At 42.7% G+C, this 23,239-nt stretch overlaps 1 protein-coding gene and 1 long non-coding RNA gene across 3 annotated transcripts in view; one reads left to right on the top strand and one right to left on the bottom strand.

Annotated features, from left to right (window-relative positions):
* Positions 1 to 263: 263 nt before the first annotated feature.
* Positions 264 to 5,672, bottom strand: LOC119234417 (uncharacterized). 2 transcript variants are annotated; one of them, XR_005122610.2, is made up of 3 exons: positions 5,501 to 5,672; positions 5,155 to 5,310; positions 264 to 3,538 (listed from the first exon to the last, which is right to left on the bottom strand). It is a non-coding gene; the product is annotated as an uncharacterized LOC119234417 (long non-coding RNA). The 2 variants fall into 2 exon arrangements; XR_008550031.1 differs by having other exon boundaries at positions 5,174 to 5,310.
* Positions 5,673 to 20,486: 14,814 nt separating this feature from the next.
* Positions 20,487 to 23,239, top strand: part of LIPA (lipase A, lysosomal acid type) — a 41,785-nt gene continuing 39,032 nt past the window's right edge. The window contains exon 1 of the mRNA XM_037497694.2: positions 20,487 to 20,857. Within this exon, the coding sequence (XP_037353591.1) occupies positions 20,487 to 20,857 (371 nt within the window). The remainder of the gene's footprint in view (positions 20,858 to 23,239) is intronic.

Below are 23,239 nucleotides of genomic sequence, written 5' to 3'. Positions count from 1 at the left end.
ATGAAGTTAATATTCTAATGAGACAATAAGCATCTAAGTAAAATATATAGTGTTTTGAATGGTGATATGGCTTTGGAAAAATTAAGCAATATGTATACCTTGTCAAGCATGAAACATGTCAACTATAACAAGACATCTTTAAGATGACTGGGGAACTTGAATATGACATATGATACTGTTAGATTTTGACATATATTGACATATGATACTGTTAGATTTGATAATGATACAGTGTCTGTGTTTCTAAAATGAAAATATTTAAAGATGCAGACTAAAGTATTTATGTATAAACTAAGATTGAAAAAATATTACTAATTATTGATGCTGGATGATAGATAAAATGACGAAAGGCCTTTATGCTTTTCCATTTTTTGTATGTTTGAAATAGTCCATAGAAAAAAGACTTGGATAAGTTGGCAGATAAGATACGCAAGGATTTTTTTTTTTCTTAAGGCTGAAGAGATCCGGGAAAGCCTCACTAAGAATGTGATATTAGAGCAAAGACATGGTATGAGGGAAGAAGCTACATGGATCTCTGGGAAAGAATATTTCAGGAGATATTCCAAGAGCAAGTGCAGGGCTGGTGCTGAGGTGGGAGTATGGAAAAGAAGGAACCTATTCCAAAGAGCCTGAGCACACTAGAAAGAAATAAAAATGTGACATGTATCTTCCCCTTAAGTTTATAATATTGATGTGCTTTATTGTATCCGATACAAAAAAAACATTTTCACAATGTCATAAAATCAGTTAACTTATGGCATTGTCTTGAGACCAATTATTCAGACTTTAAAAAGGCATCTTATATTAAATGCGTAGATGTGAGCTCTTTACAAGTCAAATTAACACAGTTTTTCAAATTAGAAAAGGCCACTGAAGCATCCTACAGGCTTTAATTTCTGAGAAGGCAAAGATCAGTTGCTTATAACCCATGTAAACAAATAGCTCTTTGGGGCCCTCATTTTCCAAAACAAGAGTAAGGGATTTTGAGAGCATAAAACGAGAAAATCATTATGGGGGTATCTCCAGTCTTGTATTTAAATCCATTTCTTCCTCTGGCCTTATACACACAGAGCTGTTCTTGTGGACTTCCACGCACCTTTGCAAGTGTCTGGCTGAGCCTAGCTTGCTGTCTTTCTAGTTTGGGCAGTTGCTTTTCAGTGACTGGAGAGATTTTGAACACAGTTAACATGTGTCCCCCCTTCACATTTGGTCTTTTTTTTTTCTGTTTTCTTTTTCTCATTTTTTTTCTCTTCATTCCCCCCTCCCCCTTTTCTTTTGAAGTGATTGCTTTAAGCTTCTTACCAGCTTTTCCCAATTTAAATCCAACTTGAGGACAACCCAATCCAGGTGCAGGAAGGAGGCGTCTAAGCCATCTCTGCTGAGGATAGACCCATGCGGGGCTCCCGGCTCTTCTAGGCCAGGGATGAGGTAACTCACCCAGGTAACTTAGGTAAAGTTGGCTCAGCACATCCCAACTGGCACAGTGATGGCCTGAAAGATTCTCAGTGATGCTCAGCACAACTCCCCCAGTTCCCAGAGACCTGCCACAAAATGGGATCATCCCAATGGAATGAAATAACCATTGAGGCAGAGGCCCAGGAAATTTCCTTCCTTGTAGGAAGAACCCTGTGGAAAAGGGGTATGTGAGAGCCTAGTGGCTCACAGCAGTAGGAAAGAAGAGACTGAAAGCAAATTCCATTTGCTGGTGTCTACTCTGCAAATTATCACAAGGAGTGTTTTGCCCACAGAAACTCAAAGGCCAGAAAACTGCTCTCAGCTGCTGGCATGAATGGCAAGATTGCATACTTTGGCTTTAGCAACAAATTCACCCTTTTCAAGCCTTCTGAGGCAACCCCTTTATGTTGTCCTAAAAACTCTGCCATGGCCAAAAGTAAGACCCAAAGGGTTATGGCGTCTGGAAGTTATTCTCTATACACAGGTCAGTGGATCCCTGCCTTTTGTAAGACAGAATCTTGAAGAGTTGTGGGAGCGGGTTTTGAACAAAATATGCCATGTTCCTTTCTACAGGTTATGGAATGTGAAAATCTACCCAAGAAACTTCTGATTCTCCATTGAAATGAGAACAAATCACGCAGGATCCATGGTCGGACGCACGTTGTGAATATGAGGAATGAAGTCCTACATGGAGCCACTCTGTGCCTTAGAGAATGCCTGACAGGCTGGGTTCCTGGGTTACACACAGAGAGAGATGCAGGACTTGCTGATAGGCCAGAAATACAAGAGATAATGGCTACATATCTGCTTCTCGGTTATGAGAGATCTGAGCTGGAGGGGCACCCCATTACCCTGACACCTCATCAGCACTCCATCCCACCCCACAAGGGCACCTGCCAGCTGCAAGCAGCACAGATTCAGCAGCCTGCCAGCCACCTTTAACCGATTCCACAAGAGTCCTCAGAGGAGCAACACAGGTCCCGAGAAGGATCAGGAAATAGGGCAGAGGGGTACAACCCAGCAATGTGCCTGCCATCCCCTACTCTGCCTGCAGAGGATGAAGCCCACCCAGGCCCTCCTGTCAAAAACAACTCTTCTACCAGTACAAATCAGAGCAGTAATTCCCCACTTCCAGAGAGAGCCAACCTTGGCCAAACCTTCATGGCAAAAAGAGTGTCACCTTGCCAGGGTCTGAGCCCCACATGGCTCTTGCTCAGATACAGTCTCCCAAGCTCATGCTGCCTGCACCAGGAATCCAAGTTGACCTCAGAGCAGCCCAGTCAGGCCTCTGGGCATTGTCCCACTGAGGGTATCTGTGAGGAGCCTCTGTCCCGCACAGGCCCCCAAGGAATATCTGTGGCTTTCCATCAACCCACAAAATCAGCACATGTGGTGAAGCTCGGATGTGTCCAAAATGAATTCTGCCCACGCTTGCGGCCTGGCAATTTCTAGACCCGAGATTTTGCCCCTAATGGGAGACCCCAGTCACTTCCTATGACAGGTGACCATTGAGAACTTCTTTGGGAAATTCAAGCTCAAATCTACAGGAAGAAATATTCACTGGAGGTTTGCGAAGGAACCTGAATGAATCTGAAAGCAAAGACAGAGGGAAGACACTCCACCTGACAGCTGGGCAGTGGAGGCTGTGATTTAGAAAGTTAAAGAATTTCTAGCCTCTAAGCTGAGCTCACTACACTTCAGGTGACCCATTAAGATCACCAGCTCGGTGGAGCCCAATGACATGATACAGGAGACGCACGTGGGCACCAGGCCAACAGCTGCTTTTGCAGCCAAGCGGGATAGGGCTGTGGTGCAGGTGGCCAGTGCAGAGTGCAAAGTCTGGGTGTGCTCCCAATCCTGGCCCTGAAAAATGGATCCTGTACCTGTCACCTTTAGCAACATTGCCCCCAAAAGAAGAACTGCCAGAGCCAACAGCTGAGACACCACTTCAAACTGCAGGCTGGTACTCGGCCAGCTGCGCCAAACTGATGTCTGGGCCAGGTGTGTGTTTCTGGAGTGCTGCTCCTTTCCTTGCTCTTCTGCATTGTCTCTTCCACATCTCAGGGGAGGAGGGGGGCTGGCTCTGTAAAATAAATACAGTTTGGTGGGAACAAACAGAGGCTACTTATGCAGGGCTTGCTAGAGGGGGAGCTGGTTCTTATCCCTTGCCTTTGGCCCTGGTTGGGGCAGGCAGGGCATGGGGGAATGGGGAGCTCCCTGTGTGCTATGGGCATGGGGAAGTTGGAGACTGGTTAAGTAGAGTGGGGCATCTTATATGATTGGTTTGGGGAGCATATTTGGTTTTCCTCGTTGGTTCTGAGATAAAAGGTGAATGTAGATGTGGGGAGCGAAATTACAGGGAATTTGGCAATCTTTGACCTAGTAGGCCAATGCCTGTTGATGTACAGGAATCCAAAGTGGCCATGTAATAATTTCAGCTTCCAAGTTAATGGAGCTTCAAGTCATTGTAGAGCCACAGCTCTGGACAGTTCTCCTTCCATGGAAACTTAACATTTCGGTGAACTTTTCTAAGTCTACCCTCTATATTCTTAAGAACTACCTCTAAGTGGGCTGGACTACTGCAGTTGTCTACTTTTGTGGTCAGTGAGCGTGCAAGCATATTGTCCTGAGCCATTTATAAACTGGCTCAGTCTCTTCTTCAGCTTATGTCACATTAAACTCTCCCTGAGGACCTAGATGCAGGTTGAGAGAGATGAAACAATGTAGTAGGAGTAGGGGACATGGGAATCTTCTTCATGTGACTGATTTGTGGCTTTCAGGACCTATAGGAGTTCAATTTCATCTATGTTACTGTTATTTGATGTTGGGAGGTTCCTGTGCATGTCTAACTTTGTGTTTCATGGGTCAGATTATACCCAACTGAAGATGGGTCATTAAGTCATACAGAACTTGGTGGCCCAGGGGCAAGCCAGACACTGCTATGTAGTGAGTGGCGCCAGACACTGATCCTCAAAGGAGAACAGTAATTTGTAGTGAGTGGCATAGCTGCAAGCCAAGATCCTAAAGGTGTGTGCTGTGATTCACCTGACAAAAGTGCTACAGAGAATCCTGATTTGCCACAGACAATTCAGACCCTATCAAATCTGTAGGAAAATATAGTAGAACAGCTGCCTGCTGTTCAGCCCTGTTGCGGACTCTTCTTTTATTTGGCCCACTCAAAATTGGCAACCTTTAATGTTATTTAGAAAATGAGTCAAAGTAGCAGGCCCAGATGAGGTATATGTTGTCTCCAAACTCCTAGGGGGCTAACTAAGGCTTGGTCCTCTTTCTTAGTGGTAAGGGAGAAAATGCCATAATTTTCCTTTACACTGGAAGGTAAGGTAGAGTCAGCATGCCCCAGACACTGGCCTCTCAGGATGTCACAGAGGTAGCAGAACTCTGACTTTTAAGGGACTTATTTCCCACCCACTGGTGTCTTATCAAAGTGTTCAGAATGGTTGCAACTGCCTGCTTACCATCTAAATCAGCATAACATTGACAAGAGCATGGTGGACCGGTATTGTGAAATAAAGAAATGATCAGTCCCTGTAGGAAAAATCATGACAGAGGACTGGAGAATTCTATATGCCTGAGATTGGACAGGGAAGGTGGATTTCTGGTCTTGCCAACTGGAAGCAAATTGCTTCTGTTGGTCTATTTTTTTTTTTTTTTAACACAAGTAGATAACACAGTATTTACCAGATTCACAGATGCGTACCAAGTGGCAGGACATGTGTTGATTTGTTCCAAATTTGAAAAGACATCTGGAACTGGAGTGGCCAGCTGGTGAAAATGCTAACAATCCACATTCACCAAGATCCACCAGCCTTTTGCATGGACATAACCGAGCACTGCCTTCGGGAGGGAGAAATTGGGGTTAAAATCACATATCCAATTAAAATCGGAACAGAATTCAAACCTTTCTGTCTGACTTCAAAATCTAAGCCCACATCCCCACACCATTAGACCTCTGTGGCTCTGTAATCACATCAAGTTGCCCCCACAAGTTTGAATCTGCAGATTGGATACCAGACCGTAGTCTCACCTTTTGGTAAAGAATACATTTTAAAATTCAACCAAACATTAGACAGATGGCAAAGTAGGTACCAAAATAAGATCCAGTCCTTCTGCAATATTTGAACGATTTCTGGTGGAAATCCAAATAGTGACTTGCTTTCTAGATGGCGGTTTGCTTAGGTACCAATATTCTAACCGCCGCGGGGGGAGCGAGCCCCAGGAGCGCGGGAGGACGGAGGAGCCCAGGGCTCCTCACCACCTCTTGATGTCTTCAGGCCACGATTTCCAGCCTCAGCTGGGAAGCAGCAGAGTTTGAAGGAGCTGGGAAGCATTGAAGCCGCAGGGGAGGCTTTGCAAATGCGTTGTCTGTTTTGTCTCCTTCCTCTTCTAACAGAGTCCCTTCTTCGTAGGATATTCTTAGTCAAAATTGTTAGTTCCGATCGGATTACAATCGTGTTGTCTCTTATTCCGTATTTCCTTCTAGTCTTTTCCCACGTTTTTTCCCTCTCTTGGGTTTTGACAATATAGGTGTACGCATTACGTTGTTGGGGACTGCTGTGGGGTGGGCTTTGGACACAGGGGCTGGTTGAAGGATATGTCAGTTTAAGATGGGATTCTACAACCCAGAGAATCAGATCTGTATTGTAAGGTGATTTAGTCCCAGTTGAATAAGGTAGAACTGAAAGATGCAAGAAGTCCATAGATAATCAAGGCAAGAGGGAGCAAATATGGTAAAAGAAATCAATAGAAAATTACTAGACCAAAACACGGAGAAAAAAATTAAATATTGGGGAGGGGGGAAAGCATGACAAGAAAGAACCTGGTAAGGAGGTCATTACATGTTTAACTGGAGACCAAGAAGTAGAAGAGATCAGAGGAAGGTTGAAGCAATATTTGAAGATAATGGATGATTCCAAAACCAATAAAAGACATCAAGCCACAGACTGGAGAAACTCTATAAGCCATAAGCTGAATAAATATACAGACTAACTATTAGGTTTACCATCGGATGATTTTTCCTCCCCATGCACCATTTGATCTATATTTATCTGTCATAACATCTCTTATAATTTTATCTAAGGGCCAGACTTATAAAGTCCTCTGCTATAAGGACTAGAAATAGAAACTGCAGGGTTTATCTAGTTTTACCCAGGCTCTTGCTTTCCCCTTCATTGCATTTTAAGAAATTCCTATGAATCCCTTTGACCTCATTGTACACACAGAAAAGGTGTGACCAGAATTTATTTGAAATCCAAGTATATTAATCTCAGGGGAATTAGTCAATTGACCAAACATTACTGTACGTTCTATGGGTCAGGCTTTGAATAGTGGGACACAGACACATATGCTGTGCTGTGTAAGTACCCAATTTAACAAAATTTATTTGGGCACTGAATCCTGTGTCCTACTTTTTGACCATAAGCAGTTGGCTGTCTCAGTGGAAGATCACTTCTTGAATTGGCAAATTTGCTTTGGCAAACATTTCTTTATTACAGTTACAGTCCCTTCCTAGACTTACCTAGATCCATAGACAATGTTTTTTATGAGTCTCATAATGTTTAATACGACCCTAAACTTTCAATAGATATTGACTTGCAGGACACTTTTTTTTTTAATGTAAAAGAAAAATAATTCAAGTTAAAGTCCTCAAGAGCAAAAGTATTTTTTCTCTAGTTCTTGCTTCATGTAGTTTAAGGCTACTTACATCCTATTATAAAATGTTTTTTTTTTTTCACAAAAGGATGTGTTTACTAATTTCATATTTTGTTAGAAGTTATCAAACTAAATTTATGCTTCTCAAGCAACTTTTGTTTGGTCATAATTTTCTGTGCATTTTTATTTATTGCCTTTGCATGGTAGACTCAGCAGGGCTAGAGGACAAGAATAACTTCTACCATGGTACATAGGAAGAATCTTAGAGATCTAGTTGTTTTTCTGACCATAAAACCAACTGAAGAGCCAAGAAGGTTAAACTTAAATCTCTAGTTATTTATTTTTTTTAAAAGATTTATTTATTTATGCATACAAGAGCTGGGGTACATGCCAGAGGTTGGGGAGAGGGGTTTGAGAGGATTCACCAGAGACAGAATGGGAAACAGAACAGGTAGATTGACTGAAGTACACTGCTGAGGGGAGCAGCGGGCAAGTCAGGAGAGGTCTGCTGCCATGTGGGTTGCTCCCTGGCCAGCTGGGGATCGAACTTGTGCTACAGAGGCTGCCGACAACTTCATAGGCTGTGTCTTAACCCCTTGCACCACCAGGGAGGCCCTAATATCTGTAGTTATTTGGTAGCAATTCACCAAAGGATCTTTGGTACAGTTGCCCACAAAATGGAACATTTTATAAGTAGAGCTCAGTATGAATAACACAACCTCCTACTGTTTTTATGGATTTTCTTTAGTTTAAAGTTGTTAGACTATTTTGGCACATCTCAAATCAAAGTCATCCTTCCCGGATATAAAAAACTTAATAAGCTTTTGTCATGGCTTAAGAGTTTAAAAGAAAAGAGCCAGGCCTATGATAAGTGATGGACAGGTGGGAGAAATGGAGAAAAAGGATGAGGAAGTGGAAATATCAGGCAGAATCTTTCCTAAACCAATGCTCCTCAAGCAACTCATAGGAAAAGTGACCATGTCAATGAATTTAAGGAAGAAAGGTCACAGCTGGGCTTAATTTCAGTCCTCACACTGTTGCTAGAAGGGAGGACTCAATTCTGAACTTTCTACTCAGGTTCAGCTTCTTCTCCTTCATCAGTGATTTTCTCCACCTTTGGTTCCAGTAGATAAGTGTAATTGCATCTTGCTCTCCTATGTGTCTGCTCCCTGACCACCTACTAGGGAAATGCTCTTTTATATTTGACTACACAACCACATTCCCCGCCAGAGAAGGGCATATTAGTTGTTCCTTCCTTAAACTGTGTGAGGGAGGACCCCTGAAACAATTTTCAAGCTACAAGGTCACAGTTCTTTGAAGGCAGAAAATCAAAATAAGGTCACCAGCCCACAAGTGAGATTAACTGAGATTGGTCCCAGCCAGCAGGGGGCCCAGACTAGGACATCTCACATTCATGAATCACAGCCGGATCTCAGACCTTTCTTGTCGCATGGGATAGTTCTCTGAGGGAGACTCAAAGGTGGTGGAAGACGGGCCTCCTCTGGTGGCGCAGTGGTTGAGTGCTGAGCTGCAAAGCTGCCCGCAGCCTCTGCAGTGCCAGTTTGATCCCTGGCCACCTGGCGAGGGTCCCACATGGCGCGCAGACCTCTCCTGCTCCCCTCAGCAGTGTATTTCGTCAGTCTGCCTGTTCTGCTCCCTGCTCTGGCTCTGGTGAATTCTCTCACCCTCCTGCACTTCTGACTGTACCCAGTGCTTGTAGAAATAGATAAATCTTAAAAAAAAAAAAAAAAAAAAAAAAAGGTGGTGGAAGACAATTAGGAGGAAGAGAAGGAAAAGTACAATCCAAATTGGTGCAGATACCCTGAGCTCTATCTCACAGGGATGAGGAGTTCCAGGAAGGAAAGGGGGGGTGGGGAGAAATCCATGAAGACTGGCTGGACTCTCTTGTGGCCCCTTCCCTTTATTGTGCCTCAGCTGCCAACGGTCACTCAGTCACTTGTTAGTATCTTTTAATGTGACTTCAATAGCTGCAACTATTCTTCTTGGCCTGGTCATCTTATACTGCCCATGAGTGAGAGTTAAAGAAGAAAGGACCCTGGACAAGGGTTCCTTAGGCTTTCTGTTAATATGAGCAGAATTGGGAATTGTGAATGCAGTTGGCTGCAATAATATGACTATCTTTAATGTATAAATGACAACCTGAATTGGGATCTTGTAAAACATGCTTCTCAAATGTCCTCATAAGAGTCACCTGAGACTCTCATTCACATAAAGATTGTGATTCAGTCTGGGGTGAGGCCTGAACATCTGCACTTCTTGCACGCTCCCTGGTGATGCCAAGAGTGCTCCATGGACAATGTCAAGATTATAAAGGCTGGGATGGTCTGATAATATCAGCAACATGGAGAAACAAAACTCTCAAAGTGCACTTGGAAAAGCTGAGATTGCACTGCCCTTTGCTCATGGCAGGGTCATTTGGAACCTGAGACGACGGGGACATAGACACCAGGAAAGAGAGTCTCCCACCGGCGCTGAATGGAGAAGAAAGGGGCAAAGAGAAGAGCTTGTGAACAGACTTCTGCGCTGGACTGAGATCTCTGGTGACCTGAGATCTCAAACCTGAAACCCTGTGCTGTGGAATGACTGCTTCCTCTCCCACAGGAGGGCTTGCGTGGGCCAGGTAGTGTGTCCTGAAGTTTCGTTTGGGAAAACTCCATCCAATGATGTGTAAGAAATGAGAGGAAGCAACTGCCTCCTTGCCCATGGAGATGCCAAGGGTATGTGAATCCTCAGCACCAGTCACATAAAACAAAAACAGCCTTTCCTTTGACCACATCTGATTCTAGTTGGAGAAGCCAGAGGCAGGATTGGGGCTTGGTGTGTAGGGAAAGAACAGAACCCCTCATCTTCCTTTCAGAGACTGGACTCCCTCTCAAGGCAGGTCTGAGATGGAGAAGCGGAACAAGCTTGAGTTGAGAATTGAAATTGGAATTGGACTGGTCAGGGCAAGGGATGAGCCCAAGGGATTTTAAGGGATTGGGAGGGATTTTAAAAAGTAGCGAATTGGAGCACAGAAACAGGAGAGAAAGAATGTTGTTTCCCATTGTACCCCAATAAATTCTGCCGATTCAGTGTGAACTAGCATGGGATGCACAGGTTTGAACAAGGAAGAATGAGAATAGATGGGAAAGGTAATAATGGGTGGGGAAAGTTGAGGTCTTGTCTGCTTTGAACTGAAGAAAAACATCAAGTGATTTTTCTCTCTCTGGTGGTCGAGAGCCAGCTTTCTCCCTGCCCTCATGGAACTAAGGGATTGCCTTTTCTTTCTGATAACTTAGGCTGATGTTTACACAGGAAAGGGAAAGTGTTGCAGGAGATTGTTGGATGGTAAGGAGAAATTCTGGGAAGTTGTCTAAATAAATGAGGAACAATCAGTAGGTACAAGCATAAAGATATAGAGCATCTCTGTAGCCCTTGCTGCCCCTGCTAGTTAGTTCCATCTGTCATTGCTTTCTTAATTATGTCTAAATCTGTGTCTTCTACAAACATGTAAATAAATTCTTCAGTACCTGGAAAAGCTAATCTTATTGAGAATAACTGGACTGGTCCGGGACTCTATAATTGGTTGGAATGTAGAACTAACATTGGCTTCCATAGTCCCAGGGTTTAAGGGGTAACCAGGCATCTGTGGGAAGCTCCAGCTCTGCTTGCTAATGAACCTATTGTGGACTTTGCCCAGGTCTTGGGTGGCTCCCTTCCCCTCTTTTATTCCTGAGGGCCCTAGGGATTTGGCCTAGACTCCTTTCCTGTACATGAATGGTACAGACAAAAAGCATAACTGCCCACTCTCTAATAACTCCCCCTGAAGGGTGTGTGTGTGTTTAAATCACTGATCACTTTTTGAATGATAATAAGTTGCAGAACTCCAACAGAAATTTGTGAATTATACTTCAACCAGGGGATAGAGAGAAGGCACTCTAGACAACTCATTTCAAGACATAAGCACAATTGAATTATTTTTCTCCCCAAATTATGTTTATTGAGGTAAAGTAGCTTTACATCTTTGTATCTGCTCTGGGAGTTATAGGTTCAAATCTCTATCAATGTACACTTTCATAGCCTGCAATCATTTTAAAATAACATTGTAGTGTATTATAGGACAACCACAAATTCTTCAATAATAACCACACTAAAATAAGAACACAAGACATCCAGGAGGGGAGGGAGAGGGGCAGGGGGGAAATAACCCAGAAGCACAAAGATAAATACTGGATGGTGCCACTTATATGTGGAATATAGAGAAACCAAGCAGAGTCAAACAAAGGTAAATATTCAAACCAGTCCTTGAAAGCTGACTACAGATCTGAGGCCTGGGGGGTGGGGGGAGAGGAGGGAAGAGAGCACAATAGACTATGGTGGAGGATTATGGGTGCTTTGGTAGTGGGAGAGCTACAGTGAACACGCCTGAAGGGGGCATCCAGTAGTATCAAAAAATTAACAGGGAAGTGAAACAATGGTACCTCATTATAAACTAAAAGGTAAAATATAAAGAACACATGCATATTTAAATCAGTGAAAACCAAAGTTCTCACAAGGACTTATAGGATTCATGGCCATATAGGATACACTCCCCCCATCCCAGCCCAATCCTTGTCCCACCCGTTGGCTCCACGGCAGTGGCACACACCAGGGATGGGCTGGGACTGTGGACTTGCTGGGTTCCCACCTCCATCTCTACATGTCTGATTTGATCATTCCCTTCTATGTGATAAAGTGAAAAATGGTGTGATGACAGACTGTTAAGAGAGAGGGGAAAAGTGAAACAGAAATCATGACTTTAAAATATCCTACTCATAAAACTTATAAACTTCCAGACCACACCCTGATGCTCCTAAAGCTCAGATTCCCACATCAGAGATTGTCTCTTAAACAATTTTATTGAGTGATAATTAATATACTACACTTCACCCATTTCATGTGCCAATTTTGGTGGTTTTTAGCATATTCACTAAATAGTTTAGTGTACACCAACACTGCTATGCAATTTATTTAATTCCAGAACATTTACATGATCTCCAAGAGAAACCCTGTACCCATTTATACACACTGTCTACATCCCCTGCCCATACTCTCTGCTAATCACTAGTCTACTTTCTGTTTCTCTGAATTGGCCTATTCTGGACATTTTATATAAATTATACATAATATATATAATCACAAATGACTTCTTTCTCTTTGCATGGCATTTTCAAGGTTCATCTATACTGTAGAATGGGTCGGTATGCGATTCCTTCTCATTGCCAAACAGCTATCTATTCATTAATGTGCACCTCATCCTTTCGGTCAATGATGAATATACGACGGTGACCACAGTAGGCAGTACCATATGGTCCAGGTGTGGGCTAGGCTATCTTATCTGGCTTTGTGTAAGGACACTCTTATATGTTTACACAAAGATCAAATCCCCTAATGATCTATTTCTCAGAATGTATCCCTGTCATTAAGTGACTCACGACTGCATGTGGATTTATTACATCTTATTTATCCATTCATCAGTCCATGGACATTAGGTTGTTTCTATTTTTTTATTTTTTTGTTACTGTGACTAAGGTCACTATGAAGGTGCATGAACAGTTTTTTGTGTGAACATCAGTTTCCATTTCTCTTGGGTATGTAGCTAGGAGTGGAATTACTAGCTCATATAGTAACTCTTTGTTTAGTCTTTTGGGGAATTGCCAGGATGTTTTCTAATGCAACATTTCTTTCTTTTTCCTCTTCCTCCTCTTCTTCCCCTTCCTTCTCTTTTTTTTCTTCTTGGAAGTGAGTTTTTGTTTTATATCATTTATTTATTTAGGAAGTACAAAATTCTTTTTAAAATGTTATATTACCATTTGTAAAAAAAAAGCAATGTGAAATAACTTTCATCATCCCATCATGAAATGACAGTATGAGTGTTCCAGAATACTTGTGTGTTTGAATTACCACATGCAAAGTATTTAGTTCTTCTTAATGCAACTTTTCTTAAAGTGAGATTACTTCATCATAATTAGAAGTAAACAGCGGTAGCTTTTACTGTGCAATTACAGACCATTATGTAATTTAGAAAACAGATAATAACGGTTAACAAATGAGTAATTAGTATTTGCCATTGCTTAAATACTTTCCACAGATAATTAAATATAATACATGAGAATAAATAACTCATTTAATATACTTAAGAGTCCTATTAGATGAGTGTTTGAATAATACTCATTTTACAGATGAGGAAACTGAGTCAAGAAAAGATGGCAGCCTTATTTCAAGGCTGCTGAAACATCTGAAAAGTGAACAACAATCGCTAAAAGATACAGTGAAAGTTATAGAAGGACCTGCATGGTAACTACCTGTGTACCATACATCTTAAGGCCTAAAAAATCAGTTATTGGAAAACACTGCTTTTGGATAACCTCTGGATTAGTCATCATGCCCAGCTACTCACAATCACATGGGTGCTAAAAGCTTTTACTTATTCATTTCTGTGACCTCTGTGTTGGTCTTTAGTAAGTGTCCATAGATATTGCTAGTGGGAATCAAAGGCAATAATGGGCAGGCAATAATGGCTTCTTATAGTTATTCCTAGAAATTCTAGTGTTGGGATGTGCCACTAGGGGGCACCATTTGCCTTTTGTAATGGAACTATCAATTAGCTGGGAAGGCCAGAATAGGAAAGGCAAGACGCAGCCCTTGTTGACCTTCTCTGTGTCAAAGCCTGGATTCCTGAACTCCATTGATTCTACCTGAGCATCCACAAGTCTGTTTCACCTGGCACTTTCAGCTGCATGCCGACATGTTAGCAGAGCCTCCAATGGAAGCCGAATCAAGATATATTTAAATTACCTTCTTTTGGGAGGTAAGGCAGTCACCAGCATTTACGAGTACACAGAGATAGATAGTGCCAGAATCTCGGCATTGAAGTGTGTGTGGGGTTATGGGGAGGGAAGGGTGGGATAGGAAAAACACGGCCAAAGGCCTGTGAGACACTGAGGCTCTTAGAATCTGAACGAGACAAGCTTTCTCTTGTGAGGTCCAAAGGTAGAACTATGGAGTTTCCTTGGGGGGAATTTCTGCCACCTACTGGCAATAAAGGGTAAGACAACATTCAGTTTTAATAGTCAAAGACTCAGTTGAGCGTCTTTCTCCACACCTACCTAGCTTCTTGTCTCTAGATCGGGAAACCTAGGCTTTCCCGGCGGACAGTTCCCAACTCCCTGCCTCCTGCACCACATTTTTAAAAAAGATTTATTTACGCATACAAGAACTGGGGTACAGGCCAGAGGTGTGTGTGTGTGGCGGGGGGGCAGTGAGAGGATTCACCAGAGACAGTGAAAAACAGACTGATATGAAGCAAGAGTAAAGGTTTATTGTTCTGTAGATGGTTATTCAACTGTTCTAGCACCATTTGTTAAAAAGAATGTTTTTTCCCCACAGAATTATCTTGCCACACTGGTGAAAATCATTTGGGGATCTAACACAGGATACATTTTTTTCTAGCTTGTAAGATTTTATTATACTATCATTCCTTTAGATTGGGTGAATTACTCATTACTTTTCAATTTTTAAAAGCCCATGGCATATGACATCAAAATTCTAATTTTCTTACGATAAGGACCCAAAAATAAACCTAAAAATTCAGTAATTTTAGATAAAATGATCTGGATATTGAATGAATTCCCATTGTTAAACATAGTAAACCTTAATTTTTATGAGATTTGGGGAACTACTTAAATAATGATAACAGGAACATATTCAAGGTAGAGTCACCAATTTCAGCTTTAGATTCTCCTTAGGACTAGAATTTTCATGCATGAAATAAACCTCTTGCCAGAGGCATATTTTAGGGTAATAGTTTTTCCTCCCATACAATTAAACTGGTAAGACCATTTTACCTAAAATAATTTCTTTTTACCTTAATCCATTATTTGACATGATTTTTTCAAAGTTAAAAATTACCACAAATCTCTGAGAGACTAGTTATTGCCAGAGATATCTATTTCAAGTCTTTAAAACTTCATTTTTAAGCAAATCTATGTATGTTGACATAGATCCGATCAGTTACTTTTCCTTTCTTCCTTGGATACCAAGCACTAATTTTTAATTTAAACACTGTGGGTTCCTATGGGCTGGCTACTAGCTGGTGACTCATGGGCAACTGTGACCTATTTGCTATTTACAAATCACAGCAGAAAATTCCTTGACTACCTGTGGAGTATAGTCTGTATCACAAGGCAGGCCTGGGGCACGTAGGCCGCTGTTGACCTGATTATGTGACTATCTCCATGGTGGTCTCGGATAACTCTGCCTGTGATAACATCATACTTTGCTGATGCAAATGTCTCTTGATGTATGGTCATGATGTCCCCTGCCCTGTCCCTTGTAAAACTTTGTCCCCCATTCCTGTCCCACCCTCCGGACCTTATTCCTCACATCATTGCCGCATGATCAGCTTTTACTAGCCTCTATGCTTTCAATAAATGGCACAAGAACTTCTGCTCAAGTAGCAGAGTCCTGCCTTGCAAACCTGCTCCACGACTGCTGTGTCCCTCATAGCGTTCCACCCACAAAGTGGCAAAAAAATTTCCTGTAACAACAAAATACAGAATAAAAACATTAATACTCAACATTATAACTTTTAAAGCCATGCTTCATTAAATCTTTAAATTTTGAACTGTTCTTATTTACCAAAAATTCTGGATTGTGATGTCAAACTTTGGTTTTTTTTTTTTATCATATTAGAATTTATATAGGCACCATTTATAATTAGTTCTAACATAATAACTCTCCAGCGGTAAAAGTTACAAAGACAAACACAGACACAGAGATCTCTTAATTTTCATTTGAAATTTTGGTCATGTGGATTAGTTTTTAGAAACAGTTATTTTATTTTATTTATTTTTAAAAAAGATTTATTTATTTATTTATTTATTTACACAAGAACCAGGGTACAGGCCAGATGTGTGGGAGGGTGAGAGAATTCACCAGAGACAGAGCGGGGGAAACAGAGCAGGCAGACTGACGAAATACACTGCTGAGGGGAGCAGCACGTGTGGCAGGAGAGGTCTGCAGCACCATGTGGGACCCTCGCCTGTCTGCTGGGATTGAACTGGTGCTGTGAGACTGTGGACAGCTTCACAGCACGGCACTTAACCGCCTGTGCCACCAGGGGAGGCCCTAAAAACAGTTCTTTTACTAGTATTTGTGAAGACACCAAGAACTTTCATTCAATTTTTAAATAGTCCTTCTTTACTAACTGCTTCAGATAAGAAAACAGTCCTTAAATTTAGGTTTGAAAGAAACTGGGGCAGAAAATTTGTTATTAATTTCTCAAGGCCACATTTTTCCTTAAATTCTTAGAAGAGATTTTGGATGAATGGACATTTTTCAAAGCAAGGATAGCATAATTCCCTAAACAACTTAGGTTTTTAAGTTAAGTTTGATACACTCCTTTAGTTAAGTTCTTTCCTGATATACTTTTATATGTCTCCAATATGAGATCGGAGTTAAAATCCTTACATGCTAGAATAAGTGTCCTATTTTAGCCATTATCAAAAGCTCTAGGACTCAGGACTGGAACATTCTAAAGAAAAGCAGAGAAAAGTCAAATTGCTTCCCAAAGTCCTTGTTTCTGCCAGACCCCCCTGAGACGAAGCCTGTTTCCAAGAAAGACAAAAGAACACCTTATTCGTAGACCAGGAGGACAAGAGAGAGGATAGGTTAAGTAAGATATCTTATTTTGTATTCTGCCTGTTCACAGACCCTAATTAGACGCTTCGTATATTACCAGGTTTTCCCACTCTGGCTGGGCATTCTCAGTGAACCTGGGGGATTTTCCCATTTGTTCCCTTCAGGTGGCTCTTTCCCTGGTCTAGAGCAATTTCTTCACATGCAAGTTCCAGAGGTTTGGAATTTAGCTCGAAAAAGCCACGTATATTTTGTTGCTGCATCAATGTTGGGCTGTAGTTTTCTTTTGGGGAGATATCATTGTTTGCTTTTGCTATCAGAGTAATGTTGGTCCCATAACATTTTTGCAAGGATTTCCTCTTCTTCATTTATTTTGAAGAGTTTTTGCAAGGATAGGTATTAGTCCATCAGTTGAGAAAGTTTGCTAGAAATCATTAGTGAAACCATCCAGTCAGGACCTTCTTTTATAAGCAGCCTTATTTGAGGGCTAATGTTGCTCCAATACTGAAGCAATATCATTAGGAATCTTCCACCTAGACTTTGTATATTACCAGGTTTTCCCACTCTGGCTGGGCCTTCTCAGTGAACCTGGGGGATTTTCGCATTTGTTCCCTTCAGGTGGCTCTTTCCCTGGTCTAGAGCAATTTCTTCACATGCAAGTTCCAGTTAGTACTTAGCACAAGACTTGAGGGGAACCCTTTGTGGATCTCCAGAACTCTCTCTCTCTCTCTCTCTGTAGCTATCTCCACTTCACTACTGCGCTGTAAACTCTACTGCCTTAGACTTTCTGAATTCTTCTCATTTGTCTCCTCCATCCAGAGTAACTTCTGAATCTTGCCTAGGTCCCTCTCTTCCTGAACTGCAGCCTGGAGATTCTCTCCAGGCAGCTGTTTGTCCAGTTGTAGGGCTCACTTCATCTGCTTTCTTATTTTTTCAGGAATTATTCTGCTATACTTACTATCTGTTGTCCAGTGTCTGAAACCAGTTTTATTCCAGTCTGGTTTATAAAGCTGCTCTCTCTCTCTCTCTCTCTCTCTCTCTCTCTCTCTCTGTGTGTGTGTATGTGTGTGTGTAAATGAGTAGTGGTATGTGTTATGAAGAACATGTAATAAATGAGTAGTGGTGTTAGGAAGAACAATAAAACAGTAAAGGGGTAATGGAGGGCACTGTGTTATTCGTAATCTGAAAATAACTCCGTTGAAGTGACATCTGAACAAGGAGGATGGGAAGATGATTGAGAGCCGCATGCATGCTGGAGAAAGTGCAGTGGTATATACACCCACATATCCACACACCCCTGTATCTCCTGTCTTCTTTAAAGCTTTCTCTTCCCTTTTTTTAAAGATTTATATATTTATGCATACAAAAGCTGGGGTACAGGCTAGAGGTGTGTGTGTGTGTGTGTGTGTGTGTGTGTGTGTGTGTGTGTGTGTGAGAGGATTCACCAGAGACAGAGTGGGGAACAGAACAGGCAGACTGAATGAAATACACTGCTGAGGGGAGCAGCGGGAGAGACAGGAGGGGTCTGCTGCCCCATGTGGGTTGCTCCCTGGTAGCTGGGGATTGAACTCATGCTGCAGAGGCTTCGGATTGCTTCATAGTGCAGTGCTTAACCCCTGCACCACCAGGGAGGCCCTTTCTCTTCCCTTTCTTGAAGCCTTCTCTTTAAGGTCAAGTAATGGGTCAATCATTGTGAATTACAATGGCCCCAAGTAGGAAGGGCCAAAGCATCCCTTACCTGGTGAGGGACTTTGTTGATTGTATTTTCATTGATTCACTCATTGATAGATGACAACCTGGATTTAATTTGTTTGGGTGGCATTCTGGACCTCACTACTTTCTATGTTTGTGATTTGGGGCAATATATTTAACCTTTCTAAACCTCCATTTCCTTATCTGTAAATTGAGGCTATCGAGATTGAGATGGTTTTGAGGACTGAATGAGACATTCTAGGGAAAGGACTTAGCACATGCTAAAAAGCTGCTAAATCCAAAGTTGCTTTCTCAGTGCTGTCATTAGCACTTGCCCAGGCTGATCACTTCCTCTTTATTAAAATTGTTTTCTTCACTTGGTCAAGTACAATACTCTTAGCTCCCCTTCAATCTTCCTGCCTTCTCAGCTTTTATATCTTCTGTTGTAAAAGGTCGAGGGGTCTGACTCTGCAGGTTTCAGTTCTTAGCCTCCTTTGTCCACCAGTTTCAGGCTGCATTTGACCCAAGGAAGGGGCTGGTGGAAAATTTGGAAGACAGAAGGACAGAAAACCACAACATTTCTTTTGGTAGGATGGGCAGTGTCTCTGGCAGAGGTTGCTGCTGAGCACTACACTGAATCAGGTGACTGTCCAATAATACCTCACGCCTTCCTGCTGTTGCTAATCTCAGTAGGACCTGCCTGATCCTTCTTTAGCTTCCCAGAAATAAACATTTCCTCTGTTTGGAATAAATACCTAGAGTGGGTCCTGTTTCCTGAACAGGACTTAGCTGATCAAGTTCTTTGACAGGAGTGGACACATCTTGAACAAACTTCAAGAATGGACACATCTTAAACAAACTTCCCCAACTACTCTTCCTGCACGTTCTCCATCTGAATTCATTGCCATCCTTACATTGCATGCATCCGCTTCATACCCTTATCCAATTTCACCAGGAAATCCTTTTGGTTGGCCGTATCAACAGACCTACAGCTGACTAATTTTCTCCACCTCCACTGTTCTCAGCACCCTGGTCCAAGGCATATTGCTGTCTGCAATAGTTTTCTAAGCAGTCTTTCTGCTTCCACAGATGACCACAGTAACCAGAGTAATCTTTCTAAATTGTGAACTAGATTGTTACCTGTTTACTGAAAGCCTTCTAGTGATGTCTTTTCCACCTTGGTCACAAGAACAAAAGTCTTTACACTTGACTCCCCAAATACTCAGCTAGTTAGGACTTCTTGTTCTCCACCAAGCTCATCAAATTCCAGCCACATTCATCTCATTTTGCTGCCTAGACTCTAGCAGGAGTATTCGTGCCTAAGGACATTTGTACTGACTATTGTCTCACCCTAGAATGCACTTTCTCCAGCATGCATGCAGCTCTCAATCATCTTCCCATCCTCCTTGTTCAGATGTCACTTCAACGGAGTTATTTTCAGATTACGAATAACACAGTGCCCTCCACTACCCCTTTACCGTTATATTGTTCTTCCTAACACCACTAATTATTTATTATATGAGTGTATGTGTTCTTCATAACACATACCGCTACTCATTTATTATCATGGTGTATCTTCCCATTAGAAAGTAATTCTGGGGCCTCCCTGGTGGTGCTGCGGGTTGAGCAAAGCGCTGTGAAGCTGTCTGCAGCTTCTGCAGCGCGGTCCCATCCCCAGCCGGCCAGGGAGCTATCCACATGGCGCTGCAGACCTCTCCTGCCTCACCCGCTGCTCCCCTCATTAGTATATTTCAGTCAGTCTGCCTGTTCTGTTCCCCGCCCTGTCTCTGGTGAATCCTTTCACTCTCCCGCGCCTCTGGCCTATACCCCAGGTCTTGTATAAAAATAAGTAAATCTTTAAAAAAAAAAAAGTAAGTCTGAGAACAGGAACTGCTGTACCTCTAGTGTCTTACTGATGCTTGTACATCACAGCACAAAATGTACAAGGCGTTTTTTGCATCAGGTACAATGTTAAGCGCATTATAAGAAGCATGACATTGTTTGCCTCAAGTGTCCAAGTACTCTGTGTGAGGAGCAGAGGGTGTCGGTGGTGCAAGAGCTACAGAGACAGCGCAGACACAGTCGCCAAGCCACCTTGCCGGTCCCCAAGCGCCCTGCCCAGCAAGCAGAGGCATCGCCGCCGCGCCTCGCCGCCAGTCCACGGCGCATGCCCCGCTCGGCCGGGGCGGAGTCTCCAGGGCCAGCCCGGCGGCCTGAAACCCCGATTGGCGGCGCGAATAGCCGGAGCGGAGTGTGCGTGCCCGCCCTCCCGTCGGGCAGTCCGCACCCCTGCTCCCTCTCTCCCAGCGCGGGCCTGGGGGATCAATGAGGCCCTGGACGCGGCTGGGCACGGGCGCTGCAGGTGAGTGCGGCCCCTGCAGCTCTGCTCGGTGAGGCTGCGGCAGCTCCGCTGGCCTGCGCGGCTGCCGAGGGTCGGGCCGCGCGCGGGTGCTCGGTTCTCTGTCTTAGCGCCCCGGCGCATCTGCAGACCCGCAGCACCATCTGCGCTTGGCCCCTGGCGCGTCTTGCCTGGAGAACCAGCGAGAACTTCTGCAGGTGGTGACCGGAGGCATCTGCAGACGACCAGGGAGTCGGGGGCTCCCCGAAGTAGCCCGTACCTCCCTGGATGCCCCTGAATTCCTGGCAGAGCCCTCGGACTTGGCGACTTCCAGAATCCTGATTACCGGCTTCCCTCGGTTCTTGTCTCCTGTTTCCATTAGCTCTCAGAGGCAGCCTGCTGCATCCTTGAAACTCTTTAGCCAATGGCCTGGCCTTGAGCCGACTCTGGCATGGTCCTGGTGAAAATCCCTGAGATTCTTTTTAACCAGTTGGCACTTTGTTTCCAGTGCTTAACCTAAAAGAACGGCAGTTTCCTGGAAAACAAAAAAGGACTTAAGGGCACTGCAAAGAACCGGTGTAGTAATTAACGTAGTATGTGGAAGCTCTGCCTGGGATGTCTGGAGTAAAGGCGGAGCTTAGATGGGAGCTGAAATTATTGTTTTTGTTAGAAAACTAAGTGACAAGTTGCTGTGGGGCTTTATTTTCTTCAGTCACTGAACTTTTGTTCCGCCCTATCCCATTGCTCAAACTCTGTATTGTGTATCTACTAGGGGTTCAAAGTTGAATAACACTTTGGTTCTTCCCTTAGGCTCGGATGAAACAAGGCCAGACAAGCACTTAACAGAACTGTTACGATGTAGAAAAAACTGAGCCAAAGTCGCTAAGAGAGCCCAGAAAAGCAGATTTAGTGTTTAACTTCTTATGGGAATCATTTGACTAGTATGTTGAGAAATTTTCTTGGTGTTGTGTTAGGAGGAACGATGAACTCTGGGACATTTTCAGTTGTGTGTCTGCAGCTGTTACCCTCATGGATATTCCCCTGTGTGCAGCTGCTCCAGGCTCTCGCCTAGGCATTTAATGAAAAGTCACATGGTTTTAAATTGAGCCTATAACCTTTTATTTTTTTCTTTTAAATCTACTTCTAACTCCCTAGCAATAATGGACTTTGGGGATGTTTATTTATGATAAATGGTAGCCCAGGTCTGCACATAAAGAAATATAAGCACCATAAAGAAATACAAATTTGTAAGTAAAAGTAGCCAGTGCAGACTCAAGATAACATCCCTCTTGTCTAGAAGTTTAAGGTTCACCACTGCTTGGAGAGGAAGCTTCAGCACCAGCAAGAATCACACCAAACAGAAGAGTCAGTTATTTTGTAGTCTCCTAGGAACCAAATTCTTGTGGAATACTCAATTTAACAACAAGCATCTTAAGAACAGCTGTATTGTATAGTTGACATAATAGAGCAGGTTTTAGTGTTTATATGGGTGTATTCAATGTAATAAACCTATTCATCACCTCCAAAATATTCCTTTTGTAAAGCACCCCTTCTGTAATGCTTAACTCCTGCCTCATTACTCTCCAGGCAGCCATTGATCTGCTTTTTGTCAATAGAGATTTGCTTGCATTTTCTAGTGCTTTATATAATGGAATCATGTCCTATTTAATCTTTTTTTTTGGTCTGGCAGCGTTCACTTGATAATGATTTGCAGATGCACCCATGTTGTTATGTGTTCATGTCTTTACTGCTGAGTGGTATGTTTATATAATTATATTATCTAGTCACTCTTTGGGGGCATTTGAATTTTTTGTACATGTCTTTGTATGAGCATACATGATGTGTCTTTGAAAGTGTTTATATTTATTTACAAAAGTTTAGGAAGCCTGGCTGTTGTCCCAGCTTTGCCTCTAACTGTCTGGATGTCAAAGTTGCATTACTTTGACTTTAAGGTCTTTGCTACACTGTGAATTTTGTGCCATTATTTCCAGAAGCTAGATGGCCCTTGTTGATGGTTGGAAGGTCTCAGAAGGACAATGGGGTGGTCTTCTTCCCCTTTGTTTCTCTTGAAGGCTTCTTTTCATTTATTCCTTGGGTGATCATGTAATATGTGCCAGAGCAGAAGTGAATAGATGTGGAGCCAGTGAGCACCAGTACTGGCCAAACCTAAAAATGTTTAAATTGAAAATAGGAGGCAAAAGTTGGGAGGCTAACAGTGACCAGAATTCTGAAGATCTTCCTTTTTTTCTCAACTGATTCTCTGCTAAACCCTCCCTTCACTTATTCCCAGGAGCAATTTGTTTAACCTCATGGTGAGAACAGGCGAGTGGATTTTACTGGGCTCTATAGGTTCATAAACGGGGGGTGGTCAGTGGGAAGATTTCCAAAAAAAGAGACTCTTTTCTT

Source organism: Talpa occidentalis, unplaced genomic scaffold (assembly GCF_014898055.3).
Source record: "Talpa occidentalis isolate TD23 unplaced genomic scaffold, MPIMG_talOcc4v2.1 talOcc4.8, whole genome shotgun sequence".
NCBI lineage: Eukaryota > Metazoa > Chordata > Mammalia > Eulipotyphla > Talpidae > Talpa > Talpa occidentalis.
Note: the sequence above shows the minus strand (reverse complement) of the source record. Positions and strands in the feature narration are given on the sequence as shown.